This window comes from Heliangelus exortis, chromosome 23 (genome assembly GCF_036169615.1).
Source record: "Heliangelus exortis chromosome 23, bHelExo1.hap1, whole genome shotgun sequence".
NCBI lineage: Eukaryota > Metazoa > Chordata > Aves > Apodiformes > Trochilidae > Heliangelus > Heliangelus exortis.
The window spans coordinates 3,243,198-3,268,377 of record NC_092444.1 but is presented as its reverse complement, the minus strand read 5'-3'; the positions used below and the strand labels follow the sequence as shown (position 1 = coordinate 3,268,377).

General features: G+C 41.3%; 1 protein-coding gene across 3 annotated transcripts in view; it reads left to right on the top strand.

Moving 5' to 3' along the window:
* CAPZB (capping actin protein of muscle Z-line subunit beta) overlaps positions 1 to 25,180 on the top strand; it is a 68,697-nt gene that overhangs the window by 41,519 nt on the left and 1,998 nt on the right. For 2 of the 3 annotated variants that reach the window (XM_071767401.1, XM_071767399.1), the window contains 6 exons: positions 1,903 to 2,016; positions 13,970 to 14,111; positions 14,625 to 14,741; positions 22,389 to 22,454; positions 23,668 to 23,744; positions 24,996 to 25,108. In XM_071767401.1, coding sequence (XP_071623502.1) covers positions 1,903 to 2,016; positions 13,970 to 14,111; positions 14,625 to 14,741; positions 22,389 to 22,454; positions 23,668 to 23,744; positions 24,996 to 25,098 — 619 coding nt within the window. In that variant the 3' untranslated portion in view covers positions 25,099 to 25,108. The remainder of the gene's footprint in view (positions 1 to 1,902; positions 2,017 to 13,969; positions 14,112 to 14,624; positions 14,742 to 22,388; positions 22,455 to 23,667; positions 23,745 to 24,995; positions 25,109 to 25,180) is intronic. The other variant, XM_071767398.1, reaches the window with a different exon arrangement.

Sequence of the window (25,180 nt, the reverse complement as noted above, 5' to 3'; positions counted from 1 at the left end):
GGTAACTTTCAGTTTAGTCATATTACTCCACTGCTGCTTGTGGGAGCAGCTTTTTGTGCCTGTGTTCTTGCCTGCGATTATGTGAGTGCTCCTGTAAAAGCAAAGGTTTGTGGAGGATATCAAACAGCCATCGAATCCACATTGTGAAGGCAGAGCTTTTATTATTTTTTTATTTCTTTTTTATAAAAGACTTCAAGGTCCCTAACTTTGTCTATACATTTCCACTCTAAATATGTTTGATCACAATTAAATGGAATCCTTATGGAGTATTTGGTGCCAACAACACTGAAACCTATTAGCTGAAACAGAAAACATTCTCTTTTAGGGAAATTAGAGGCCTGACTTTCAAAATCTAAGTGCTTCTCAGTCTGTGTTTCTTCAAATAGCCTCCATTTAAGTTTTTAAATGTGGGGTGAGTACTCTTCCACAAAAAAAAAAAAAATACAGGGTTGTGTTAAGAGATGTATTTTTTTAGGCAGGTCACTGCTGGCTCTGACTGAAATGGGTTAAAAATGTCACAGTCTCCTAAGCTAAAGGCTCTGTCTTACTCTGCTTCCCTTAAATCCCATTTCTCTAGCCTGCAGAAGGAATCTGAAGTTTAATATTAAAATATCTTCACCCTGGCCTCTGCATGAGTTCTCTGCTCACTGAGTTCCTCATACACAGTGTTCCAAATTTACAGAAAACAGGTTAATTTTTTTTTTTTTTCATCAGCCTTTTAAAATTTAGTAGAGAAAGAAAAAGTAAGTGCATCCTAATGAAAAATGCTGCTTAGGTAGCAATACACTTGTGCACTGCCTAGCAGACAAACCCTGACTTTGCTTTTGCAGACTGCATGATAGCAAGGTCAGTGTTCTCTCTGCCTGAATTTCCTTGGTGTCCTTTGGTTTTTGGTTTTATTTTAAAATGAGAGCAACCACCTGAAAAATATTGTTTCAGGTGGATGGGACATAATGATTTAGCTTTTCCTGGTGTCCCACCTTTTGAGTCAGATGTGGTAGAGAAGGAGTGAAGTGTTGTGAAAGCTCAAAGCTGGAGTGAAGCAGAGCCTGGTCTTTGTGCTTTGCATTAAACAGATGTCAAAGCTAGCTGCCTTCCTGAGAAATGAGTAACAAATGGCTACTGAGGAAAAATCCCTTACGTATGGACTGCATTAAGACCTGGTGTTAGTAGGCTGGAGCATTTAAAGAAGTGATTAGGTAAAGGGTTGAGGTACCTTTCCTTAAATTAGCAGTGATATATGTAGGTTGGCTATTCACAGGGGAAATGAGGAGAATGCAGGTTTACAGAGTAGGAATTATAAAAATCTGAAGCAGATGGGCAAGGGGTTCTATTAATCTTTTAATACCAGGTCTTTCATTAAGAACACAAAAATCTTTCACACCTGCAGAAATCATAGAAAAACCTGCAGCTTTACAAGCCCCCATTAAATCTTTCAAACCATTCAGATGTTTTCTTAATGTTAAGCTGGAAGTAGAGCTTATTTCAAAGCAAAATTGTGGAGGAGAATTTGGACCTTAATGGCAGACAGCAGTGTTTGCTGAAACACTGATCAGATACCAAGTAACTGCACAATCTTATTTCTTACCTGCATGAAAATACTATTTTTCAGTATCTAATGTGCAGCAGCTGGGGCCTCAATTTTCCATAGTTAAGAAGGAAGAGATTTTTAAACCCAAGCATGGTTATGTCTGTAGCAGCAACCTGAAGATGGGACATGTTCCCTAGGCATGTTGTAACCTTTGAGGAGTCAGTGTTTGAAATGGCTGCTGAGGGTGAAATTCTTACAGCTGGGTGGCTCTCAGGACCTCTTGGTTTTGGAAATTCGGCATCTGTGGTCAGCCCCACCAATCCCAAACCTCTCAGGGTTTGTCTTAACTGTTTTCCTTGTCTCTTTGGCAGATCACCATGGAGTAACAAATATGATCCTCCCCTGGAAGACGGTGCCATGCCATCTGCTCGCCTGCGCAAGCTGGAGGTGGAAGCCAACAATGCCTTTGACCAGTACAGAGACTTGTATGTCAGTTCTACCCTACAGAGCCCTCCACTATCTTTATTTCCTTCAGCAGGCAGGCAGTACACACCATGGGTCTAAAATGTGCTCACTAGCTGCCTTGGTGTGTCATACCATGTGTAGTAGAGGAACAAGCCTGCTGTTGGGAAGTCCATCTACTGTGATTTCACAGCACAAAAAAAATGATCAAATTTGTCAGCTGAAGCTAAAGGCAGATTTTGAGGGGCTTTCCAGCCTCCCTCCCCCCTTTAACAGATAAATGATGTCTTTATCCTGAAATGACCTGTGTTCTCTTTGATCTTGACTAAGTTCAGTCTTAAACCATCTGCTTTTTCCATTCCCTCAAGACTACTCTCTCAAAATACATATATATAGAAGCAACTTTCATGTCTTCCAGCAAAATGACAGGCTCTAGTATGCTGAAATGCAGCAGTTCTGTGGGGATTGATGTACTGCTGCTGCAAGGGCCCTTCTGTGGTGCTTATTGTAGGCTCTGCCTACAATAAAAGCAGAGCAATTAATGCAGCATGTGTAAGGTAAATGTAGATTAGGCAGTGTTTTTTTAAAGCAGCAATGGGAAACTGTTTGTGTGACTTGCCAGTTGAGCAGTTTTCAAGGTGGGACTGCATTGGTCTTGAATTGTGGTGTCCAAGGTCCTTGGATATCTAAGGTCCCGAGGTGTGATCAGGTTTAGCTGTCTTCTTTATAGATTGTGGTCTTCTAAGCAATGATGGGATGGAAATAGTAATGCTAAATCTACAACATAAGTGTCTCAGAGCAAAGTGGACTTAGAGCTTTGTCCTGTAACCAGATGCTTTCTTATTGGAGATGCCTGATGGCCATGAAAAAAGTGAACAAGCCTATTTACTTCTTCATGTTGCCCAAAAATGGAGATAAAGCACATCCTTTGCTTTGGTTGATCATGTGTCACTCTGTAATGGGAACCAAAGCTTCTAAAAAGTCACTTTTCTTGCTAGATTTTTTTTATTCGTTTTAAGATGATGTAAGTGTAGCTTGTCCAAACATGTAATCTTCACACAGTTGCTACAGGTATACAATTTTTACTTACTCATGCATTATTTGCACAGATATCCAACATCTCTTGTCAGTAAGAGTTTTTATTAGTATCTGAACTTATTGGAAGAGAGGAGTTTTGCATATGCAGCACCACGACGTCTGCAATTGCTCCCCAGGTGCAGAAAAGACCAGAAGCAATAAGGTTGTTTTTTTTTTTTTTATATACACTAAGATCAAAATGAGTAGGTTTGTGACAGCAAGCTTGACCTTTTAAATCCCTCTCTGATTGGATGACCATGAAGTCACAGCTGGGGACAATAACTCCTTTAAAAAGGTTTTATTTGCAGGAAAGAAAGCGTGGGATGGGGTGAATCTGCTGAACTCGGTTCAGCACATGGTACAAAAGTGGCCTTAATATATTGTATGGAAGTAAAAGGTGAGATTGTATCAAATTTCATCTTTCAATTTGTCAGCCCCAGTTTTATAGGCAATACATTGTTAGAGGGGATGCAGGAGGGATTTCTGACAAAGCCTTCATTCTCATGTCATCAGCCAGAAATGACAAGCATTATGACTTGCAGTGTAGTCAGACTAGCTAAGTGCATCTGTCAGCACAAGATGCTTTGATGCACGTTATGATCTGAAAAATGTGTCAGAAAACAAAAAAAGAGAGACTGACATTTGGCTGAGGGCTGTAAAAAAGGTGGCATTTTTTGGAAAGAATTTACAAAGGGGAAAAAAAATCATTTGAAGAATCATTCATGCTTGAAATGGGAAATGATTTGTACTTACAAGAGATTTGGATAAAAACATACTTTTGTTCTAGTAGTTGGACTCTACAATTTCTTTAACAGGACAATTGGATTTGGTATTTTGACAGGGGAAGCTTAATTTTTACTTGGAGATTGGATGGGATAAGAAAATGAGGGGGGGAGGAGTGTAACAAGTGCCAGCTTTTCTCACTGCTGTGCTTGCTGGTGTTGCCAGTGTATTAGGTTGGAATGACTGGAACAATTACCAGCACAGCAGCTGCTGAAGCCATGTGGGAGTCTGAAGTGTGGGGAAGGTTGTAGCAGGAACAAGATGGCAATTGCAGTGGTGTAATTTCCATGGTCTGCTAGAGGTGGAAACTAATATTGCATACCTGGAAGTAAGTCTGAGCCCTGTGATGCTGATTAAAGGTGCCTGGAGCACTGAAAAAGGAGCACTCAGTGCATCGGTTCCAGGACAAAGTTATCAGTGTCATTTCTAGAGCCAGGGAAAACAGAGGTTTTCCAGCATTATGAAATATTTCAGGTTTGTTTGAAAGAGGTGGTGTATTAATCAAAATTAAATTGCATGCTGGCAGTCTTTCAATACTGTATCTTTTGTGGAAATTATGGCTTCCCTTACATGGGAAGTTTTATTCCAGGTCCCCTTCCAGTAATGCTGTTCATTTTTTAGGCAAGTGTAGCAAAAAGTTGCTATAATTAACCTTCCTTTATCTCTGTTTTCTCTGATAGGGTTGTCTGTCCAAGTAGACTATTCATAGGTGACAGAAATCTAATTGCTATCCCACATTACAAAGTCTTCCTTTAAAAATGCAAGCTAAAAGACAGTGGCTGTTGCTTTCAGCTTTCCCTGCAGATAGAGAGGATGGAAATGATGCGGAGAGAAGTCTCTGATCTGACACACACAGTCCCTGAAGAAGCTGTTCTGTCCCCTTCTCTGCAGGGTAGAGAATGTTTTTGAACCTCCACCTCTTACCACAGCTATGCTGTGTTTTATGGTAGAGGAGTAACAGTTAATACAAAAATCTTGTGTAAGCAGTCATTCACAGAGAACACCAAGCTCCAGTGTGCTTGGATTTCCTGGGCTGTTAGACATTTTATTCCTATAGTGAGGGTTTATGGTAGATTTTTCAAAGCAGTTTGTGGCTATTCCCAGCCTTGCTGGGCTAAACTGCTGGATCTTGTGCTTGGAGTCATCTAGTTAGTATGGACTGCTAGGAAAGATGTGTCTTAATACCTTGTCAGCATTTGTTGCTGAGATGGTGCTCTGCATGGTGCTCACCTCACTGCCCACCTTTAAGATAGTTTATACTGGTGCTTCCAGTGCATAATGGAAGAGGAAGATGTTTCCTTACCATAGAAAAATAAGTACCTGTGAGAGGATTTGATTCCCATCCTGCTCTCAGTGTGCAGTCCAAGTTTCTTCTGGATTATGTCCCATTGTACTTTTATGCACAGCAAGTTGATTATATCTCAGAGTTCATCTCAGGCATCTCCCAAGATTTCAGATGGTTTCATTTTTTCCTTGGGTCAGTCCTATTTGGCCCACATACTGTTCCCCTTTAGATTTGTTTTCTAATCAGGTGTGGTAAGTATCCACCTACAGTTAGTGAGTCATTCACCCTTTCCCAAGAGGGGTTGGCACCTGCTAACGTGGGTGTTCTGAGGGAAACAGCCTGTGCAGCCATTGTTAACAATCTGAGTGAAATAATCCACTCAGATTTGCTTGCTGGTGACTAATCTTATACTTGAGTTCTGTCCCCAAAAGTTTCTTGGCTGGCACACTACGTGACTGCAGTAGACTCCAAAGAAGTTTAGAGAAGTCTTGTAGAATTTCATGCAGTTGTTTCAAGTTGTGAAAGTTGGAAGAAAAATTTTGCTGAATCTTCAGTGCCTCCTAACCAGTGCTGAGTTGTTCCCTCTAGGTGTCTGTTTCAATGCAAGCCACCTCTAAGTATCTCTAGGGTTGCCCACCTTTTATTTCTGGAGGTGTGTTTGTGTCTCTTCAGGTTTAAGAGGAATCATAGTAGGTTTTCATTCCCTCTCTGTATATGTTAAACAAGCAGCAGAATTCTTGGTTATCTGTTTTACAAAATGCATGTCACTTGCCCAAAAAACAACTTTTTAACTTTGGTCTCCTGCTGCCAGCTTCAACTCAGACACTGCCTGAAGCTAATGCCCTGGTATGTTTGTGTTCTTAGGGTTGTTATTCCCAGATGGAACTCTAATATCTTACACCATTCAGTTAGAGCCTTCTCTCCACTTCCAATATCGTGAAGATAATTTCTCCAAACACATGGTTGTAATTTATTGCCCTTTGCTTGATGTGTGTGTGCGATTGATTGAAATCAAAGCATAATGAGGACCAGGGCATCTGGATAAATCTATCTATTTTAGATTCTGTGCTCTGGTGCTTTGGGTTGGAGATAATCAGTCCTTTAATTAAGTAATCTAATCACCCTTTGTTGTCTGGAAGAGACAGTTTCTGAAGTGATTAAATAGACCTCCCTGAGGAAGGATGCTGCTCATCTGAATATTTCTACAAATAGGATGAGATTTGGCAACTTTGGACTGGTTTAGTAAGCTGACATACGTTCAGAAAGCTATCCCTTTCCTTTACCTCTTTGTTTCTTGGGTTAACTTAGATTTCTTGGTACTCCTGGGTTTTAACAGCTTTAAAAAATATTGTATATGTTTCTTTTCATCTTTCTCCTCCTGAAAATATTTTTATTGATTAAGGTTTTCAATTCTCTCAGCATAATAAGCCATGAAACCTTTTGAACTTCTGCTTCTATCTGTGTTTTCATGCTGTTCCATTTTCAATCTACATGAACATTCTGGACAAGGAATTTGGTAGGAGCGGAAGGAGGTCTGCGAGAGGATTGACCTCTAAAATGTCTTCGTTGTGTGTAATCCTCTTATTATTGAATTTTGCATTGGAATCTATTCTGAAATGGAATTAGCCACTCGCATTTTGTGCTAGCAAGGGTTTATTAGTGTTTTTGGTTTTCCACAGACTGGCAGTGCTCATGCCTGTAGGTGTGCACTTGGGGGAGCAGTTGCTGAGCTCCTCTGCCTGCAGTGCAACTTTCAACTCAAGGTGGTTTAGGCAGCTGTGAGCTCTTTTATATAAGCATTTTGTCTGTGTTTAGATATAAACCTAGTTTGCCTAATCTTTAAAAAAAAAAAAAAGTCTGGGAACCTTTGAAGTGACTTTATTGCCATTAGCTCACTGTTCCTCATTAATGGTTACAAGCCCTTTGTGATGGCTTTCTCTTGGGCATGATAGTTACTGTGGTTTTCACAGCAAGAGCCTTGCAGATTAAATCCAGATGCATTTGTTATGCATCCCAGCACTAAGGAAACCTGACTTTCCATCTCACTGCTGGCTAGGGTTTTGCACAATAGGGTGTGACATCAGGATTATGTCATCTGTGAGATTCTTGCCTCCGGGTTAGACTGATAAGTACAAGATGAAGTCTCCCAAGACAGACCTAAACTGCCAAGATGCTCACTGCTTTAATGTTCATGTGCTTTTCAAATTAAAACCATGATGTTTACCCAAGGAAATTGTTTAGCTGTAAGAGTAAACAGAGCAGTGTTGGGGTCCCTTCTTTAACTTGCCCACAGGCAGCTCAGAACTCAAAACAGAATCATATATATTACACAGATTAGAGCAAAGTTTAGGAGAAGCAAGGAAAAAATTAAGCATACAGTTGTGCTGTGCAAACTAAATTAGTTGCTTTTCATCCGATTCTTTTTTCTTTGAGTGCTTAATTTTTGGATCAGCTCTGGGCAGACTGCATTCTTATCTTCTGAATCTGAAATATTCAGCAGACGAGGAGTTGTTCCCCTGGGTTCCCACAGTTCTCTGTGATTACATAAAATCTGAATACTGGAGAGGGAAAGCTTGTATTAGGAGGTCAGCACTGATGAGGCAGCACAATCTCTGAAGGTTTTAAATCCCTAGGACAAAATCACATGCTTTCAAAACTTGACCAAGGCTAATTTTTAAAATGTTACTTTATTCTGATACAGGTTTTTTGAATTAATGAATAACTAATAGCTGTGCTTTCTCTTAAAGAAATGTACCTTGTGCTCTCACAAAAACATGGTGTTTTAATGATGGAAAACTGAAGACAGAGTAGCTTCACAAACAATAACCATCCTCTAGCCTATCTGGTCTATGCCTAGTTGAAGAAAGAAGTAAATCACACACAAAATATGTAGTCTTTGGCAAGATGAATATACACCATGGAAGACTTCTGTTGTCTTTTTCCCTCTTACCCATATTTGAATTATAGCTGGCAGAGTCTAAAATGTGTCAGACTGTGGGTGGATGAAGCATTGGGCTGTTTCTGGTCCTAGGGATGGGTAGAGGTGTAAGATTTGTAAGGTTTCTAAGCACTGGATGCTTCCTGGTTGTTAATGAACCGGTGAGGCTTTAAACAGTTACAAAGTGACCCATTGTCTTGCTTATTAGGTGGCTAATGAAACTGTTTCCAGGTGACCTCTCAAAAGGGATTTGGTCATTGGTTCCCATCTGCCAAGAGCAATTGGATGGTAAGGAAAATGTGAGCAATATGGTTGTGGGTTTGTTTTTGTTGGGTTTTTTGTGGTTGCTGGGTTTTTTGTGTTTTGTTTTTTTTTTTTTTTTTTGGTTTTTTTTTTGTTTGTTTTGGTTTTGGTTTTTTTTGTTTTTTGTGGTTTTTTTGGTTTTTTGTTGGGGGTTTTTGTGGGTTTTTTGGGGGTTTTTTTTTTGGTTTTTTTGTTTGTTTTTTGGTTTTGGGGTTTTTTTTGTTTGGTTTTTTTGTTGTTGGTTTTTTTGTTTGTTTTGTTTTGGTTTTGTTTTTGGTTTTTTTTTTGTTGCTTGTTTGTTTGTTTTTTAAATAATGAAAGGCACTAGCAAGCACAAAATGGGAGGCTCTGGGAAAATTTTATCCTCCAGGATCCCATTGCTTGGATACCATTTTTCTTTCTCACAAAGTTCTTGCACTTCACAACTCTGCTTCACAGTTTGAGTCACCCCACCATGCTCCAGATGTGTGCTTTTAAGTACAACTGGCACTGAAGTTACACATACCTAGCTCGATTGGTATGTTTGCTCCAGGGATTTTTGCACCTGTGTATGCTGGAAAGAATGTCTGTAAAATACCTGTGCAGAGTCCACAAGCGTACTTTCGGCTGTGTTCATAAACTGTGGTGAAAAACAGCTGGTCTGTATACACAATATTTTACCACTTTCATTGTAAGTATTTAGGTAACATTCTGTAAGTGTTATGCAGTTGCCCTCCTAGGACCACAGAAGGTGGGAGAGGGGAATTATAAATCATCTGAACTTACGCCAGTGGGAGAAGTGTTATATCCTGGTTAGTTCCTGACCAACCTATCCCTTTTATTAAGGAAGAGGCTCATTAGCCTCATTACTAGAAAGCTGGAGGGAGAACACAGGCAAGAAAACTATTTAGTGAGAACTCTCATATCTTGATGTTGTCCTGAAGACTTTTTTTGGTTTTTTTTTTTTTTCCCCCTCATTTGAGCTCTGAGATTGCAGGAAGTTTGCATGAACATCCTAGCAGTGGTTTGAGTTTAGTGGAGGGTGGATTACTGAAAATTGCCACTTCCTTCATATTTCTCTTGCCAATTATGTGCTGGTTTGAAATGACAGGGTGCAGGCAGCAGGGAAGGACTCGGTGAAAATTGTGTCAAGTCACTTGCCACTACAGTCATCTGTTTTAGTTCTAGTTGAAGTTTGCCTCCTCACCTAATCTTTAGGTAATGTTTTTGCGTTGCTGTTAGATACAGCTTCTCAGGTTGCCATTTTAGTCATTGTCACTCTTGTAAAAACACTTGTGGCTGAATGCTCAATATTTTCCTTTGGGGTAGATTTTTCTAAAGGACAGGTTTCTTGGAAGTCTGTTGATCTAAACAGATGGAGATGTTTCCTTTCCTATGCTGACCTTCTAGAGCTAAAGAAATAGCTGTGCAACCTTTAGGGAAAAGAAAATATATTTTGGTGCTTTAAATGAGCCAGTTTGAAACATTGTGCAACTCTTTTTTTGAAGGCTTCTATCACCAGTCTGAGGTACCAGGTATTGGTGCTTTGGTGTCAAGGTTTTGTGGCTGAGTGCTGTGAGAGCCATAAGCCAGAGACACGGGGTGGGGTTTTGTCTCTGTCTCTCAGTTACACTCTGGAAAATACTGGAGTGTTTTTATGGATGAGTGATTTGGTTCTGAAATGTAACTGGAAGTCATACTTGTTTTTATTGCTGTGTGGTAAACTCCTTTTTTTAGCATAGGGTCCAGCATTCATTTGCAAGGCTTGTGAGGAGCAGAATGCTATCAGGAAAGTTACGGTGCCTTTTCTGATCTGTCCTTTAGTGATAAAACAAAGTGGTTATTCTGCCCTCCTCTCTTGGGGTCTATGCTGGAAGCTGGGGGATTTCCTCCCCTATCCTATCCCTCCTGAAATTCAGGCTTTGTTCTGGCCACAGTCTTTCCATTTCATGGGTACAGCCCAAGTTCCTTAAACAAGTTTCCATCCTGTGTCTCCACCCACTTAAACTTCAAACACTTCATAAAGCTTTGAATCACTTTTAGCTTAAGTATTTTCTTCTGTTCTTGCATTTGTAAAGTAGGTCAGTCTTAAGTGTGACATTTTTTTTGTAGAAAACAGATTTTTCCAGGAGTCCTGTGGTTCATGAGTAGTGGGCATAAAACTGCAGTGTTTGATCAGGAGATTAAAATAAGAATTGATTCTGAATGAAATGCTATTCTGAATTTTGTAGAAAGGATGAATAGTTATGTTGAGCCTTATGCTTTTTGTCATTTTCCTGGGCAACTTTATGAGAAGTGATTTTACCAGATATGGAAGAACACTGGCTGACCTTGGAAAGGACAGGGGTATTGCTTGGACAAGATCCTCTCCTCTCTTTGGGAGAGGACTCAAGGTTCTGAAGACAGGTTGCCTTTTATGACCACTGTTGTGTGGGACAATGATCTGCCACAAGCAGGGGTAGCAAGAACAGGTGACAAAGAAAATTATATTCAGTCAGGAGCTACGTGGTGCTTTTGAAGTGTTTCACTGCTACTGCTGACTATAACTTTGAGCCTGTCCTCTGGTTTACCCACCCATTTCTTAAACAGAGAAGATACCAGCTCATGCTTTCCAGGAACCTTTTCCAAGCTGATTACCTCTCCTGCTTGGATTTTAATAAGTGCTGGTTTTAAATCTGTGGTGAAGGGGTTTCTTGGAATAATTCCAGCCTTGCAGCAAGTCCAAGTTGATGAATATAGATTTAAATTCCTACCAATCTGTCTGTCATCCAGTTTTCTACTATGTAGCAGCCAATTAGCCCATAGCACTTCTTTACATTTTTCTTGAAGAAAACAGGTTTCAAGGAGCGTGCCCCTCTTCAAACATGACTTTTTCTGGCTTTTAGGTACTCTTCAGAAACCCCACTTCAGTACATTTCAATTGCTGTGTGAGGGAAGGTGAAAACTAATGTAGTGATCAACGATGTATATTTTCTCCCCATGAAGGAGAAGTGAATTTTTAAGTCATATATTGCTGAAGCACTGAGGAGGCTGTGGTTAATCTGTATCCCTGTGTACATTGGATTCGTAACAGCTCGGTCGCTGGCATTGTTGTTGAAGTCTCAAGATACTGGATCTGGCTATGGCAGAGCAATTTTATTGAAATACCATGTTGGTATTTAAAACAATATTAATCCTATATTTGATTCATTAAATATACAAAGGCAAGTTAAAGCGTTTCCATGTGTGCTCTGTTAGTTCTGGCGGGGTGGTTCTTCAGATGGTTTTATGTGGTTTCAGACAACATTTTAGCACATTCTTAGAATACCCACAAAAGCCTTTATGTAAAATCTTATAAAGGTGAACCACATAAAAATTATTTTTTTCTGTTCCATGTCATTAGGATCAAAGTACAGTAGGTAAGAATAGATTTCCAAATCCCTTGTTTTGGTCCCTCTCAATTAATGTTTCATGCTTGTAGCAAGCTTATAAAATGGGTAATGGGGAAACTCTCTGTACACACTGTAATATTTTCACTGGCTGCCAGTTTTTTTGAGTGAATTCTCTTTATGTATGGTTTTTGAATTTTTTTTTAAACAAAGTTTCTCTGGAAATGGACAGCAGCTTGTGCTCTCTGGCCTTTAATTCACACTGCCCTTTTGTCAAAGGAAGGGTCACTTGGACTGGAACTGAAGTTCGCCGCAGGACTGAAATTCCCATTAACTGCATTAAACCCAAATCCATTTGTGAATTCCCTGGGGGACATAAAAAGGGTGTTTTTTTAGGTTTAAATTGCCTGCTGGAAGCCTGGCTTGGGTATGCCTGTGGAGCAAAGGCTTTCTTTTTTTAATGGCATATTATCAGTGGCTTGACAAATGTCATAGGAGGACAGTGTTGTGTGTGCTGGTTATTTAAATGCATAGACTGAGCTGACTGACTGAGCTCACCCATTAAAAAGAAAATGATGTGGTGCATTGATATGAAGTTGTATGCCTCTCCTAGTGTCAGGATTGTTTTGATACAGACACAAATGCATGCAGTTAAAAAGAATTTTGGGTTCTTTTGGGGCCTCTGCCTTTCTGAACCAACATGCTGGTCTGATCTTGAAGTGCAGAGGAAATGTTGCTATGTTATCTGCATTCACTTCTCAGTATCTCTTCTATTGACTTGTAGAAAAGGATGGATTAGTGTTGTTGAATCTGTAATACTTCAAGTTAATATATTAAGTCCAGAATACACAGTAAATCCTATCTTAAGTGCCATTAACAACTGTCATGTTCATTTTTAGAAAGGAGGGGGGAGCATGAAGGTGGGAAGGTCTTTCATGCTGACGATGAGTGGTATTTTCCTTTTTTGCAGAAGAAGAGGAACATGCAGTCACTTGCAGGTCTCTGTGATCATCTAATTCATGGCAGTAAGAGGCAGGAAGGTAGAACAGTTTCATTTCCCTGACACTGTCTCCCAATCCCAGCTCAGCTGCTGGGAATGCTAGTCACAGCAGCTCCTCGAGTCTCTGGATGCTGAGCTGTTGCTCTTCTCCAGACAGTGAATTCTCAGGTTTTGACTGCTTGCAGAGCAGCAATATATGAAGAGAGCAGAAATGTCTGACTACTAAAATGTCTTCTCATTAATCTTCTGGCTTAGCTGAAGTGACCTCTTCTCCTTTCCTGAGTTCTGCACAGGGGATGGTGCTTCTCCATGGCACAAATCCATCACCAGGACCTGAGAGTTGTGCACCAAGAAAGAATATTCCCTTTTGTGTGATACTTCTTACGGCTGTTTGCCAGCTTGAAAATGGAAAGAGTTGGGAAAAGGCTGTGGGTTACAGTTTGTTTTCTAGGAGCCAAAACTGCTTCTCATGTATATTTTGTCCTCCAGTGTGGGGTTGCTTACCGTATTATGAAGTGTTGCTTTCATTGGCACCTCAGGAGCCTGGCATTGGTGTTAAAAAGAGGGAGTGAGGGTCTGCAGGTGTCATTGCTTCTTTAGTTTACTAAGATGGTGCTTTCTGCTACCACAAACCTGAGATTCAGGTAATCTCCCTTACTTTCTGTGGTATACTGTATCTGAAGCTGGAATAATACATAAACCTCAACAGTACCCTTCAGTTCTAAGAACCCTGGTTCAGTTCAAGTCTATTATTAATGAATCAGTAAGGGAGCTTCACACAAACTCTTGAGACAGCAGCATGAAGCTACTTACTTGCTCCCTTTTGTCTTAATTACTGAACTTGGTAAAGAACTTCCAGACTTCCTCAATAGCAAGAGAAGAGTAAAAAAACCCAAACTGTAAAATAAAGCCTTACTCTCAGCCTGCTTTGTAGCTGTGCTTTTGCCAGCTGTTCCAGTTAATTGGAATCAGAGGAACTGTTTGCTCAAGTACTGTAGAAATCTAGCTAGCTCTGTTTCTCACTAGATTTTTGTTCCCCTTTGGAGAAATGTACAGTTCTTTTGCATTTAAAGTTTCTGTCTTACAAAATTATTAAACCCTATGTTTTTCTAGGTATACAACTGTCTGTCTTAAGAAAAAAAAACAACAAAAGAGATTCTGCTTATATAAGATTAGCATTGACAGCTGACTCTAGTTTGGATCTTGATTACTTTTAACGTGCCTCTTGGATTACGTCCTGCAGGTATTTTGAAGGTGGAGTCTCCTCTGTCTACCTCTGGGATCTGGATCATGGCTTTGCTGGGGTGATCCTCATTAAGAAAGCTGGAGATGGATCAAAGAAGATTAAGGGATGCTGGGATTCCATCCACGTGGTGGAGGTTCAGGTACAGCCTCTGGGGCAGCTGATATTCCTAAGTGAAAACAAAACCCAGTTAATTCCAGGCAATTAACGAGCACAGGTGTTCCTCTGAACAATGCAATATTGTGTTAGGGGCTGTAAACTTTGTTCCCCTGTTAATTTCTGAAAATTCCCTGAAGCAGTTTGGATAGAGATAAGTCAGAGCTGTAATCAAAAAGAATCCCAGAAGAATTGAAAGTATGTTACTTACTGTGCATGTGATCCTGAGATTATTAATTTTTTTTTTAACATAAAGAAGGTCTACAGATAAATATCACTAATTAGGTAATAAAACCGAGGTAATAGGAGGTTAAATTGCTTTAACTAGATTTGTTTTAGAAAATTAGGAGAATGTGCCTGCTTGGAGTTGTTTTAAGAAAGTGACTGGAATTACCATGTCCTGTGTGTGGCTCATGGGGTCTTCAGAGCCAGCCACCACTTATTTTAGAGGGATTTTAACCTTTCATCTCTATTCTTTTTGCTATCTTCCTACTTCTAGGAGAAATCCAGTGGTCGTACTGCTCATTACAAGCTGACCTCCACAGTGATGCTGTGGCTGCAGACTAATAAAACTGGTTCTGGTACCATGAACCTTGGAGGGAGCCTTACCAGACAGGTATGTCTGTATACTGGCCCGAGCACACCCTGCAGAGCCATGGCATGTTTATATACCCAGTAACCCTAGTCAGGAACAAAAAGTTGATTTTGTGAGGTGTTGTATAAACATCTTTTCTCCTGCTGGGTATGCAGCCTAAGTGTGTAATTACCAGGAAGCCTCTTGAACTCTGTTTCATGGCAATATAGATTTCAATTAAAAATCTAAAACATTCAGTAGGAGTTTAGGATTGATTCTAAGTCTTAGTTTTTCTTTTGGTATTGCTGAATTTTTTGACTTCCATGTGTGTTACCCAGACAGATATTTTTATCTGTAAGACTTTTCTGCTTTCTTACTGGAAGATTCCAATAGAACTATAAAAATACAAGGTGGCCTGTTTTGTTATGTCTCTCTTAAAAGTCAGTGAGAACACAGTGAACAAAACCATATTTTGCACTGCCTGTGAGGTTCTTCTGTTCTTAAAGATGTCAGTTGTCTTTTAGTATCCTTCTCTAGTATTTCCTCCTGCAGTGTCAGGAGACTGATGCTAAAAAATCTCCCTTTAAAAAGATCTCTTTTAAGCAGTTGGGGTTTTTGTGCCACTGTTAATTACTTTGACTTCCTCTCCAGAGCCTCTGTTCACAAAGAAGGTGCCAGCCTGATGCTGCTGTTTCAGTCTCTGACAGGGAGGATCTGCTGGACTTCATTTCCCTGGCTGAAGGTGCTTCTGCCCCAGCCACCTGCCAGAGGTTGCAGACACCCTGCTTCATGTTGATGAATTGTGGTTGCTTAAGATCTGGACTGTGGAAATCAGTGACTCGAGGAGAGTAATAAACTCTGGAGGACAGGAGGCATATTGTATGGTCAGGAGTGACTAGAGAGATTGGCAGGAGCTAAAACTCATTTATGAGACTTCCCAGGGCAGACTGGTGCTGTCAATACAAAGGACAATGCAGACTCTGTTACACACTTCATATTTCTGTACAGGTTTGAGCCAGGAGAGGGAAAGAAGGATCTGTGATTGCAGAGTGGAACTGAAACTGTGTTAGCATTGCAAGAAGCTTGCCCTAGACTGAGGTGGTTTTTCTTTCCACGTTGTTATTTTCAGAAGAAGCTGATGGAAAAGCAGTTGGGGGTGTGGAGGTGGGGAAAGGCATCTGGAGACAGTTTTGAGCATTGCATACTGTTAAACTGTTAGCAGTAATTACACCTGAGTTATGGTGACCCGGACAAATATTTAATCACAGACCTTCCTAATACTTTAAATCAGAGCTGTGAGGTGGAGGCCAAGGGCTTGACTCTGGCTGTGGCCTTCTGGTGTGTGAGAGCTTTGCCAAGGAAAACAAGAGCCTGTTGAGAATGGATGTCCTCAGTACACCTTGGCCTGAACTGCTGGGCCTTGTTTAGTTTGACTTTCACTCTCTAAGCTCTGGTGGGGATATTCATGCTTCTGTCATCATTTTAACAGCAGATCATTTGATTCAGATGTGATGCATTAAAGCAGGGGCCTGCTTCCAATGTAAGTAACCATAAAAAAGCCACTGGGGTAATGATGCACTGCTTCTGCACAAACAATGGAAACTTGAGGTTCAGAATTTAGCTTTGGGCTGGAGATTTTTCTGTTTGGAGATGCCATAGTAGGGCTTAATGGGAAAGGCTTTGTCAGAATCTGCAGCAGAAAATGCAGATCTTGATGCTGCCTTGAGGTATGCAGTATGAGGAGGAGCTGTCTGTCCTGAGCTATTCATTAATCTCTTGCTGGACTAAACTCCTGAGTGCAAGGCTTTTGCTTGGCTGCAAATCCACTTTGCCACATCACCTGAGGTTTTATTTTTACTTTTGGGTAGGCTTTTTATGTTAGGCAACAGCAAACTTAGGCACTGAGTGTATTCTCTCACATGGTATGTTATGGTTTTACCTTGACACTAGCAGTAATCTGATGTCCTAACCATAATTTTGAAAGGATTTTTTTTGTCAGTGATAAATTCTACATGGTTTTGGTCAGCTCAGTATTTAAGCTACTTGACCACCTTTGATCCTAAGATGTGAATTGCAGATGTCCTTGTGTTTCAGTGGAAGCTTCCGAAGTGTTCACAAGCTTGGTCATATCCTGGCTTATAAACTGATGGCAGGGAGAACCTTTCAAAATGCTTTGAAAGGGAAGTCTGTTGAGAGCCATTACTTTGAAAGCAGTTTTGCCTTATAGCTGCAAATCAGGCATTTTCTGAGTGATGACTGAATGATTAACTTGGCCAGGAACGGGCGCAAAGGAAAAGCTCATGGAATGCCTCCTAATTCACCACCTCTGGCTGGGAGGAAGAAGTGGGCACAGAAATGCTTTGGGAGCATTTGCAACTTCATGTGGAAACACTTGCTCAGTCATTCCCCCTCCTAGTGTCTGCAGATTATTCTGCAAGGAATCAAGCAATCCTGTTTGTTCTTCTGGCAGCCTGATGGAGCTCTGGAAGGAATAGCCTAGAAAAAGTTCTTTGCTCTCATTTCCCATTGGGAAAATCACACACAAACACAGAGGGGTTTTTTGTTGTTGCCTTTATCAAGACTATTTGCCAAAACTTGTCTGCGTTTCTTGAATATCCTCAAACTCTTGTTACTACAAGGGTCCTGTTCAGGCTATTCCTAAATGTTGCACTGAGTTTCTAACAATTGTCTCTCCAAGACACCCTGTGTTTCAGTATTCTTACACCTGGCTTGGGGCCACATGATGTTGTCTCTTTTTATAAGGGGGAAGTAGCTGTACAAGCATTTTACATTTGTAAGTGGACAGAATAAGGAAAAAGAGACATGGAGAGACTCAGCCTGTTTAAGGACAGCTGAAAACCTCCTTCATGTTGCTTTAATTTACTTTACCTGGTGGTTTTCAAACTCAAACCTCATTCAGGCTTTTTCTTAATCACTTCAGTTGTGGAAGTTTCCCTTGAAGAGTTGGAGTATAGAGTTAATTGAAATAAAATGGCACGTGATGTGCTCTGAATGCATTTTTGATCTTGGCTTTCTTTAAAACGTAGGATTTCCTGTTCTGTCCTGATCCAAGAGCAATGTGTATTTACACACATGAGTATACAACCTGAAAATGTACAGTGATATCTGTTTTTTTCATAATATGCATAATCAGTTCATAAATGTACATGTAGAAACTTCTATTTTGAGAGGATGAGAGTAATTCTTAGCCAACTCTATGCATCTAGGATTCATAAATCCATAGCAGTCCTTTTGCATGGCAGAAGTCATGGTTGTATTTCTGCCCAGTGAAGATGCTGTTCTAATCTTCTGCAATATATGTTCTTGTTATGTTTAAATACTGACACCATGTATGTAGCCACCTCTATTTGGACTCCAAAGGACATTAAAGAAGAACTTCTTGGTGGACTTGGAAGGAGAAAGCTGATTTTATTTATTTTCTTATCATTTTTTCCCTTGCAATGGTCCTTCCTCAAGAGGCATGCAGTGTCAGATCGAGCACTTGTATTTTTACTATCCCCTAAACAAAAGTGCTCTTCCAGACAGCCTGCTCTGGAGAGGAGCCTGGATGCAGCTCAAGAGGCCAGGCTGGAGGAGGTGATTCCCAGCTCACATCTGAGGCTTCAGTCAAGACAGGGACCCAGGCTGGAGTTTGGATGGGGAAGTAATGATCTGCATGTTCTACTCCATCTGCCCTGAGGAAGGGCCACAGGTGGAAGTGCTGAACATCTGAGAGTGAAGGACAGGACATGTTACCTTCCAGTTGACTACAAAAGGAGCAGTACTTGCAGGGAAATGACAAATGCCATCAGCTTTTCAATTCCCTGGCATGTTTCTCCAGGGGGTGCAGGTAGCTCCCACACCCTCCTCCTGATTCAGGCCAGGTGCTTGGCAGATGATTTCTCTGACAATCATGAGGGGCCCATCCTCTTTTGTGTACACTGGCATTACTTGTGTTGGGTGCCTCAACTTTCAGGTGCTTTGGCTGGGTTTTGTTAGGCTTTTGCCTGGTTTTCTTAGGCTGCACTTTTATTTAAGGTAAGAGCAGCTGGATGATCTGGTTTCATTTTATGCAAAGGAGATGGAGCCTTCCCTGTTTCTGGCCAGGACTCAAAACTGCACTTTGTTGGACAGATTCCTCCTTTAGAAGCAAGGCTAACAGGTGCCTTTCTGAGATTGCACAAGGAACCTATGTGTGTTTCCTAAGCCAGGGTGAACATTGCAAGGGAAAGTGAGTTTGAGAGAATTTGGCTCCAAACCTATAGTTTATTTACATAGGGAGGTCTGGGCAGGAGAGGATATAAAGTTGTAGGGGAAGCAAAGCCTGGAATTTCAGATTAAAGCAGCACAGATGTATGTGATTTTAGTACTTGAAATAGTCTCTGGCAAAGGTGGAACGTTTTGCAGAGCTGGATGAAGGCTGGGATGTTGCAAACTGAGCTCTCCCTTTGTCCAGGAAGATGTGCCCTGTGTTATATTACTGCTCAATAAAACACCATCAGAGACATTCTGCCATTTATCATGGCAGGGAAATCCTCTGGGGCTTGTGCTCTGCCATGAGGAGAGCCATATATTTTCATCAAGTTGAGCTCTGGTGTAAAGTCTTATCCTACTGATTTCCAGATGCTGTACCAGGGTGTTGGAGGGTGTTTCCCCACCAGAGGGATCTTCCAGGTTGTAGTTGTCATAATCCTTAAGCTCCCCCTCAGTAATTTTCCAGTTTCCTGGAGGCACTGTCTCTTTAAGTGCTAACCAAGCAGTGTTTTGGGGTGTGGAGGACAACAGACATCCTGGACAATGTTTGTTTGGGAAATGATTTATGCTTGGCACAAACATATGGATTTTACAGTGGTTCAGTTGCATAATAGTTTAGAAAAAGGGGGAGTCACCAGCCCTGGATATCTTTTGAGTCATTTAGATGTGGTGTTGGGCATATGGTTTAGGGGAGAACTTTCTAGATGGGATGATAGTTGGACTCTAAGGGTCTTTTCCATCCTGAAAGATCCTATAAGAGTTGGGCACTTGTGGAAAAGTGGCACGGAGAACTGATGGAGCATCCCCAGATTTGTTCTTGGGTTTGAATGTACATTTTGATAAGGGTTATGGGATATCTGGGGTTGCACTGGTTAGGATGAGCATATGTGAAGGGATGAGGTAAGTTCTCAGGTGATTTCTATAAAGCTGCAAGCTCCCTAGAGCTCCTGACCCTCACTTACCTAGTTACAGTTTGAAATAAGTGTTGGAGAGAGAGGCCAAATTGTGCCTCACTGATACCCAAATAATCACACATTTTCCACCTGGAGACTTCACTGCCAGTGGCTTGGAGCATTTGGCTTGCAGTGGTCTCTTTGCGTTTCATTAAAGAGATTTTCATGTTGCTCTGTGGCCAGAGCAGCTGTGGATGCTGTCATCAGTTTTTCAGAGCACAATGGTGGGTGAGTTTCCTTCTTATTTTTAGACACTTTCATGATGAAAGTTCTTACCCAACTAAAATTTCTCTCTTCCTATTAACTCTTCCTCCAACTAACATGGAGAGAAAGCCCAAAGAGCTGCTGTATTCCAGGCAGGAAACATCTAAAGTGAGAAGCCAGCCATCAAGAGCTTCATTTACCTCGGAGAGTTTCCCTCTGAGTCAGAGGTGCAGCAGATGGCTGGGGAGATGAGGCAGGGCTGCCAAGCAGATCACTCCACCAGGAGAGGAGTGACTGAGCCATGTGGATTGAACTCTGCTCCTTCTTGGAGCCTTTGCTTTTTGGCTGAGCTGAAGGGCAGATGGGGAGTGAGAGTGGGGAGTTAACTGCACATTTGACATCAACCTTCCAACCCAAACCATTCTATGATTTTTTTCTTGGTTCTATCCTGTAAGAGCCACTGAGCCACCCGAAGGAACCTTTAAAGATCCTGACTCTGTATAATGTAGCTGCTTACTGACTCTGGACTCCGTTAAAACAGCCTCCCTGAACATCTGGGCTTCTAGAGCATATCAAAATGTTTTCCTTCTGGCAGCACTTTTTATGGAGATGTAATAATATACATTTTGGAGGAAAAAAAAAAAAAAAAAAATATATATATATAAAAAGAAAATATTGTATTTTCAGATTCTCTCCTTGAGCTCTGCCTGTCCAGGTGTGGGGGATACACAGTGGGGAGCCTGTGAATGGCAAGTACCCACTGCCAGCTCCCTGGCTACCCCAGATTTGGCCAATTTCCTGATAGTTTCCAAACTCACCATAACATGTATTTGTGTTTTGCCATAGTTGGGATTTCTGTTCCCCCTTTGCAGCTGGATCTGTTCTCCCTTACGTGTAAACAATCTGACTGCAATCTAAGGGGAAAATTAAAATGTCCTTGTTTACTTTCTCCCCCACTTCTAGGTTATCTTTTGCCTTCAGGGTTCCAACTAAATTACATGCTTCCCCAAGCCTGTTAGAGACTTGGCTTATCCAAGGAAACTTGTAACTGGCCCAGAATTTTAAACTTTACCCTGAGGGAGGGATATAAGGAGATGGATAAGAGAATTCAGTGGGATTAGTAAAACCCTTTGAAGATTCTTCTTCCCACTACAATTTTCTCCCTGTTCTGTTTTGCCCTCTCAGCACATGTTGGATCAGTTGAACTTCCTGGGACTGATGTTGACAGTTCAATACCTTGTCTGCATCTATCCAGAATATTCATCTCAAGAACTGGGGAAGTAGTCTTTTTCCTGGCACAGATCATGGTTGGCCAACCATGGCCTCTGGGTGGACATTATATGGGGCAAAATCAGATAAAATAAAACAAGTGTTGAATTCTGCAGTAATAGTTCCTGATTTTTTTGGTTTTGTGATGAAAAATCTCACCTGGTTCAGGTGTCTCCTGTTTAGATACCTCACTATGAGTATATATCAGTATACACTTAAGTTGCTCCAACTTTGAAGTTCCACTGCAAAAGGCAGTCCCTTCTTCCTTACCACTTCCTTACCACTTTGTACTTTCTTCTCTTTAATAGTTAGGCAACTGTTGGTTCTGACTTTTGGTCTAAAAAGCAAAACCAACTACAAACTATCAAATTTCTCTTTCCCTGGTATTGCAGGAGCTTAATCACCAGTATTGCAGGTACCTGTGATTTTTTTTTTTTTTTTTTCCCCTATTCTGTGCTCATTCCCCCTTTACTGAAAGCTAAATAATGCGTAAGGGATCTTTTGCCAGGAGATCCTGAGAATGGAGAATGTGCCCACATATGGTCGGGAGCAGTTTTTGAGGCAAAGACTGAAAGCTAATTTTGCTGGGGTAGTTCACAGCTGTGAAGCTGACAGCACCATCCTCGTGTGCATCTCATCAGCAAGGACCTTGCTTTCATATCCACATCCTGTGCTTCTTGGCTTCTGAGCGTGTTACCTGTTGGCTGCCATAGATCTCCTTGCTGCCCCTTGGTAGGTAGGGAGTGACAGTTTTGTAGTACCTGTCTACAGCAGGGGTTTATTTTGATTCATGACTTTATTACACTTTGTTTCTGTTAGCAACATATGAGCCTTTGTGTAGCTCTGGGAGCTTCTCAGGACATTACCAGTCTGTTGGTAAGTTGGAAAAAAAGAAGTTACTCCGGGATTTTGAGATCCATTTCTTCCATCCCTTCTTTTGCATAGGGAGGCTGTCATGTCTGCCAGCCAATTTCCATGTTACCAAGGGATCTGTGTCCTTCCTTTCTAGATGGAGAAAGATGAGACTGTGAGTGACTCCTCTCCACACATAGCCAATATTGGACGCTTGGTAGAGGTGAGTGCTGTGAAGCCCCCACAGCCTGAGCCTGCTGGAGGTTCTCTTGCCCGTATTTGGTCCCATGCATAAGAATTTTGTTGCATTTGTCTTCATGAACAAGTTGGTTACTCACAGTGTAGCAAGTCTAATCATGTGAATGTTGCTCAGTGTTTGATGGCTCAATACTCCTCCCAGTACCACTCCAAACCATTTGCAGGTGCACAAACTCTCTGCACTTTCTGCTGCTGGCAGCAGTAACCTGCCTGTAAGATGTGTTCCTTCCCTGAGAAAACTACTTAATTTCTTACCCTCTGCTTGCTTCTACAGGCACTTTCGGGTGGAATTACTTCAAGCCAGGTTGTGTTATATAGAAACTGTCCCTGTAACTGGAAGTTCAGTGTGGCTCAAGGTCTTATGAAATGCACTGGAATTGTTTGTAGTGCTTGTTTTTTCTGGTAGCTGTCACTCAGCACAATGAGCAAAGGATGTGGTTGTGTTAACTGCTCAGAAGGGCTTTGGTGCAACATTAATTTGCTGTTTCATTGCTCTGCCCTGTACAAAAGTGTTCTTGGTTTCCTTGATCTTCCTAGCCACTTGGGCAAGAGAGGAGGAAGTTCTCAACCAAAATAGACTATAATGCTTTCTTTAAAGGAGCTGGCAAATGGCAGGAGGGCAGGTACTTCGTTTTTTGGCCCCTTTTGTAAGTTTTTGTCTCAAGTGAAAGCATCCTGAAGAAAAAAAATGGTCCTTATTTAAGAGATTTTTCTCAAAGCTGTTTGCCAGACAGTTTTAATGGATGAGTTGCCAGCTCAAAAATTCAAAGATCCTCATAAGCTCAAAACTATGGGCCTGTGGGTCATGCTAAATGACTGACTTGCCACTTGCAGTCCCATCAGTGCCAGGAAATGACAAAGCGAGGTTTGTGGAGTGAATTCTGCAGTTGAATGCAGAAAACTTGACAGCTGGACAGAAACTGCCCTCTTGTGGTTCAGAAAGCCATGTTATGACCCTGAGGAATGAACTGGGAGGAGAGAACAGGAATAGTGCTAAGCCTGATCTTTGATAAGAGCAGAAAGATTGGGTCACACTGCCAGCTGTGAGAATTTAAAAATTAGGAATATGCTGTGTGGAGTGTGGGACGTCAAGCTGAGCAGATACGAAGCAGGGAAGAATGCCCCATTCCTGGAAGCTGCCAGCATGACTAAAGATCTGGCTTCTTTCTTTTTTCTAGGACATGGAAAACAAAATCAGAAGTACACTGAATGAGATTTATTTTGGCAAAACAAAGGACATCGTTAATGGGCTGAGGTAAGGGACTTTCCAGCTGACTTTTGGACCCCCTGCAGTGCTTGTGGTACTGTTCCTGGCTTTTGTGTGCTGGACCTCCCCTTTCCTACACAAAATCTTTTCATGTCCCTAATTGTTCACCTCACTGTGCTTTGGCAATGTTATTTGTTGTGTGGAGCTCAGGGAACACTTCCACCTTTTAATGATAGGATTTGGAAGCAGTGTTTAAATCTTCTCTCACCAGGAAGAAAATCACCCAATTAGCAAAGCTTGTATTTCAGAGTTACTTTGAATTAGGAGTTTTATTTTTCACAGTCCTGCAAGTCGTACTTAAATTCTGACTTCTTCTTCTACTTTTCTTAAAAGCAATCAGGTGGTCCCAGAATTAAGTCATGACATGAATGGTTTGGGGTATTTAGACTTTGTTTAAAATTGTGTCTGTCAACACTGCTGGTCAAAATATAGTGTACTAGAACAGTTGTACTGAATAAACCCCCTGTGCCTTTCTGTAGGGAAACTGTACTGTATTTTTCAACCTTTGCTCATTTCTGGTCAGAAATTTTACATGAAAATCCCAAGCTGACAGTTCTCTTGCTTGCAAAGCCCGGAACTGTGATGCCAGATCATTTAATTCTAAACTTCCGCTAGACCTCCTGTGACTGTGTGATAATGTAGAATAAACAAAGGGTGCAAACAGGTAAACTGCTGTTCTCTGGCATACTGAAATGCAGCAGAAGATGGAATAATGGTGCTAATTAAATATTTGTGCTGCCTTCTTAGCAGTATGGGCAGAGGGAGTCAGCAGTGTCTGAGGAAACAGCTGTTGTAGGTTTTTTCCCCAAACGGCAGCTTTCATAACAGGCCTCTATTTTCATTTGTGGTGTGCAGGGCTTTAGCCAGGAAGCGTTTACTAACATGAAAAGGAAATGTGTAATGCAGTCTTTTTTTTCCTTGTGAACATTGCCTGAAGCTTTTGTAATTGAATCTATTTCCTCTGTCTCCCCTGTGCTCAGTTTGAGTCATGGTACTTTGCACTTCGGTGAGATGATCTGCTCAGCACTGTAACAGATCTGCTCAGTGGTAACACACTGAGCATCTGGCTTCAGCTTTCCCTCCAGCCTCCTTCTGTTTCTTTTAACCTTTGTATTTACACTTTTTCCTCCTGAGCGTGCTCCTCATGGTGGTTTCCAGACTGCCAGCTCTGTGTTACTGAGTTCTTCTGACTGTTCTTTTCCCTGTTTACTTCCCTCGTTTCCAAACTGCTCTCTGTAGATCTATTGATGCTATCCCCGACAACCAAAAGTATAAGCAGTTGCAGAGGGAACTTTCTCAAGTGTTGACCCAGCGCCAGATCTACATCCAGCCTGATAACTAAACCAATCCAGGTACCCCTGCCTGTGAGGTGTGACAGTGAGCACTAAACCAGGACTCACCCAGCCGAGACCTCTGCATGATAA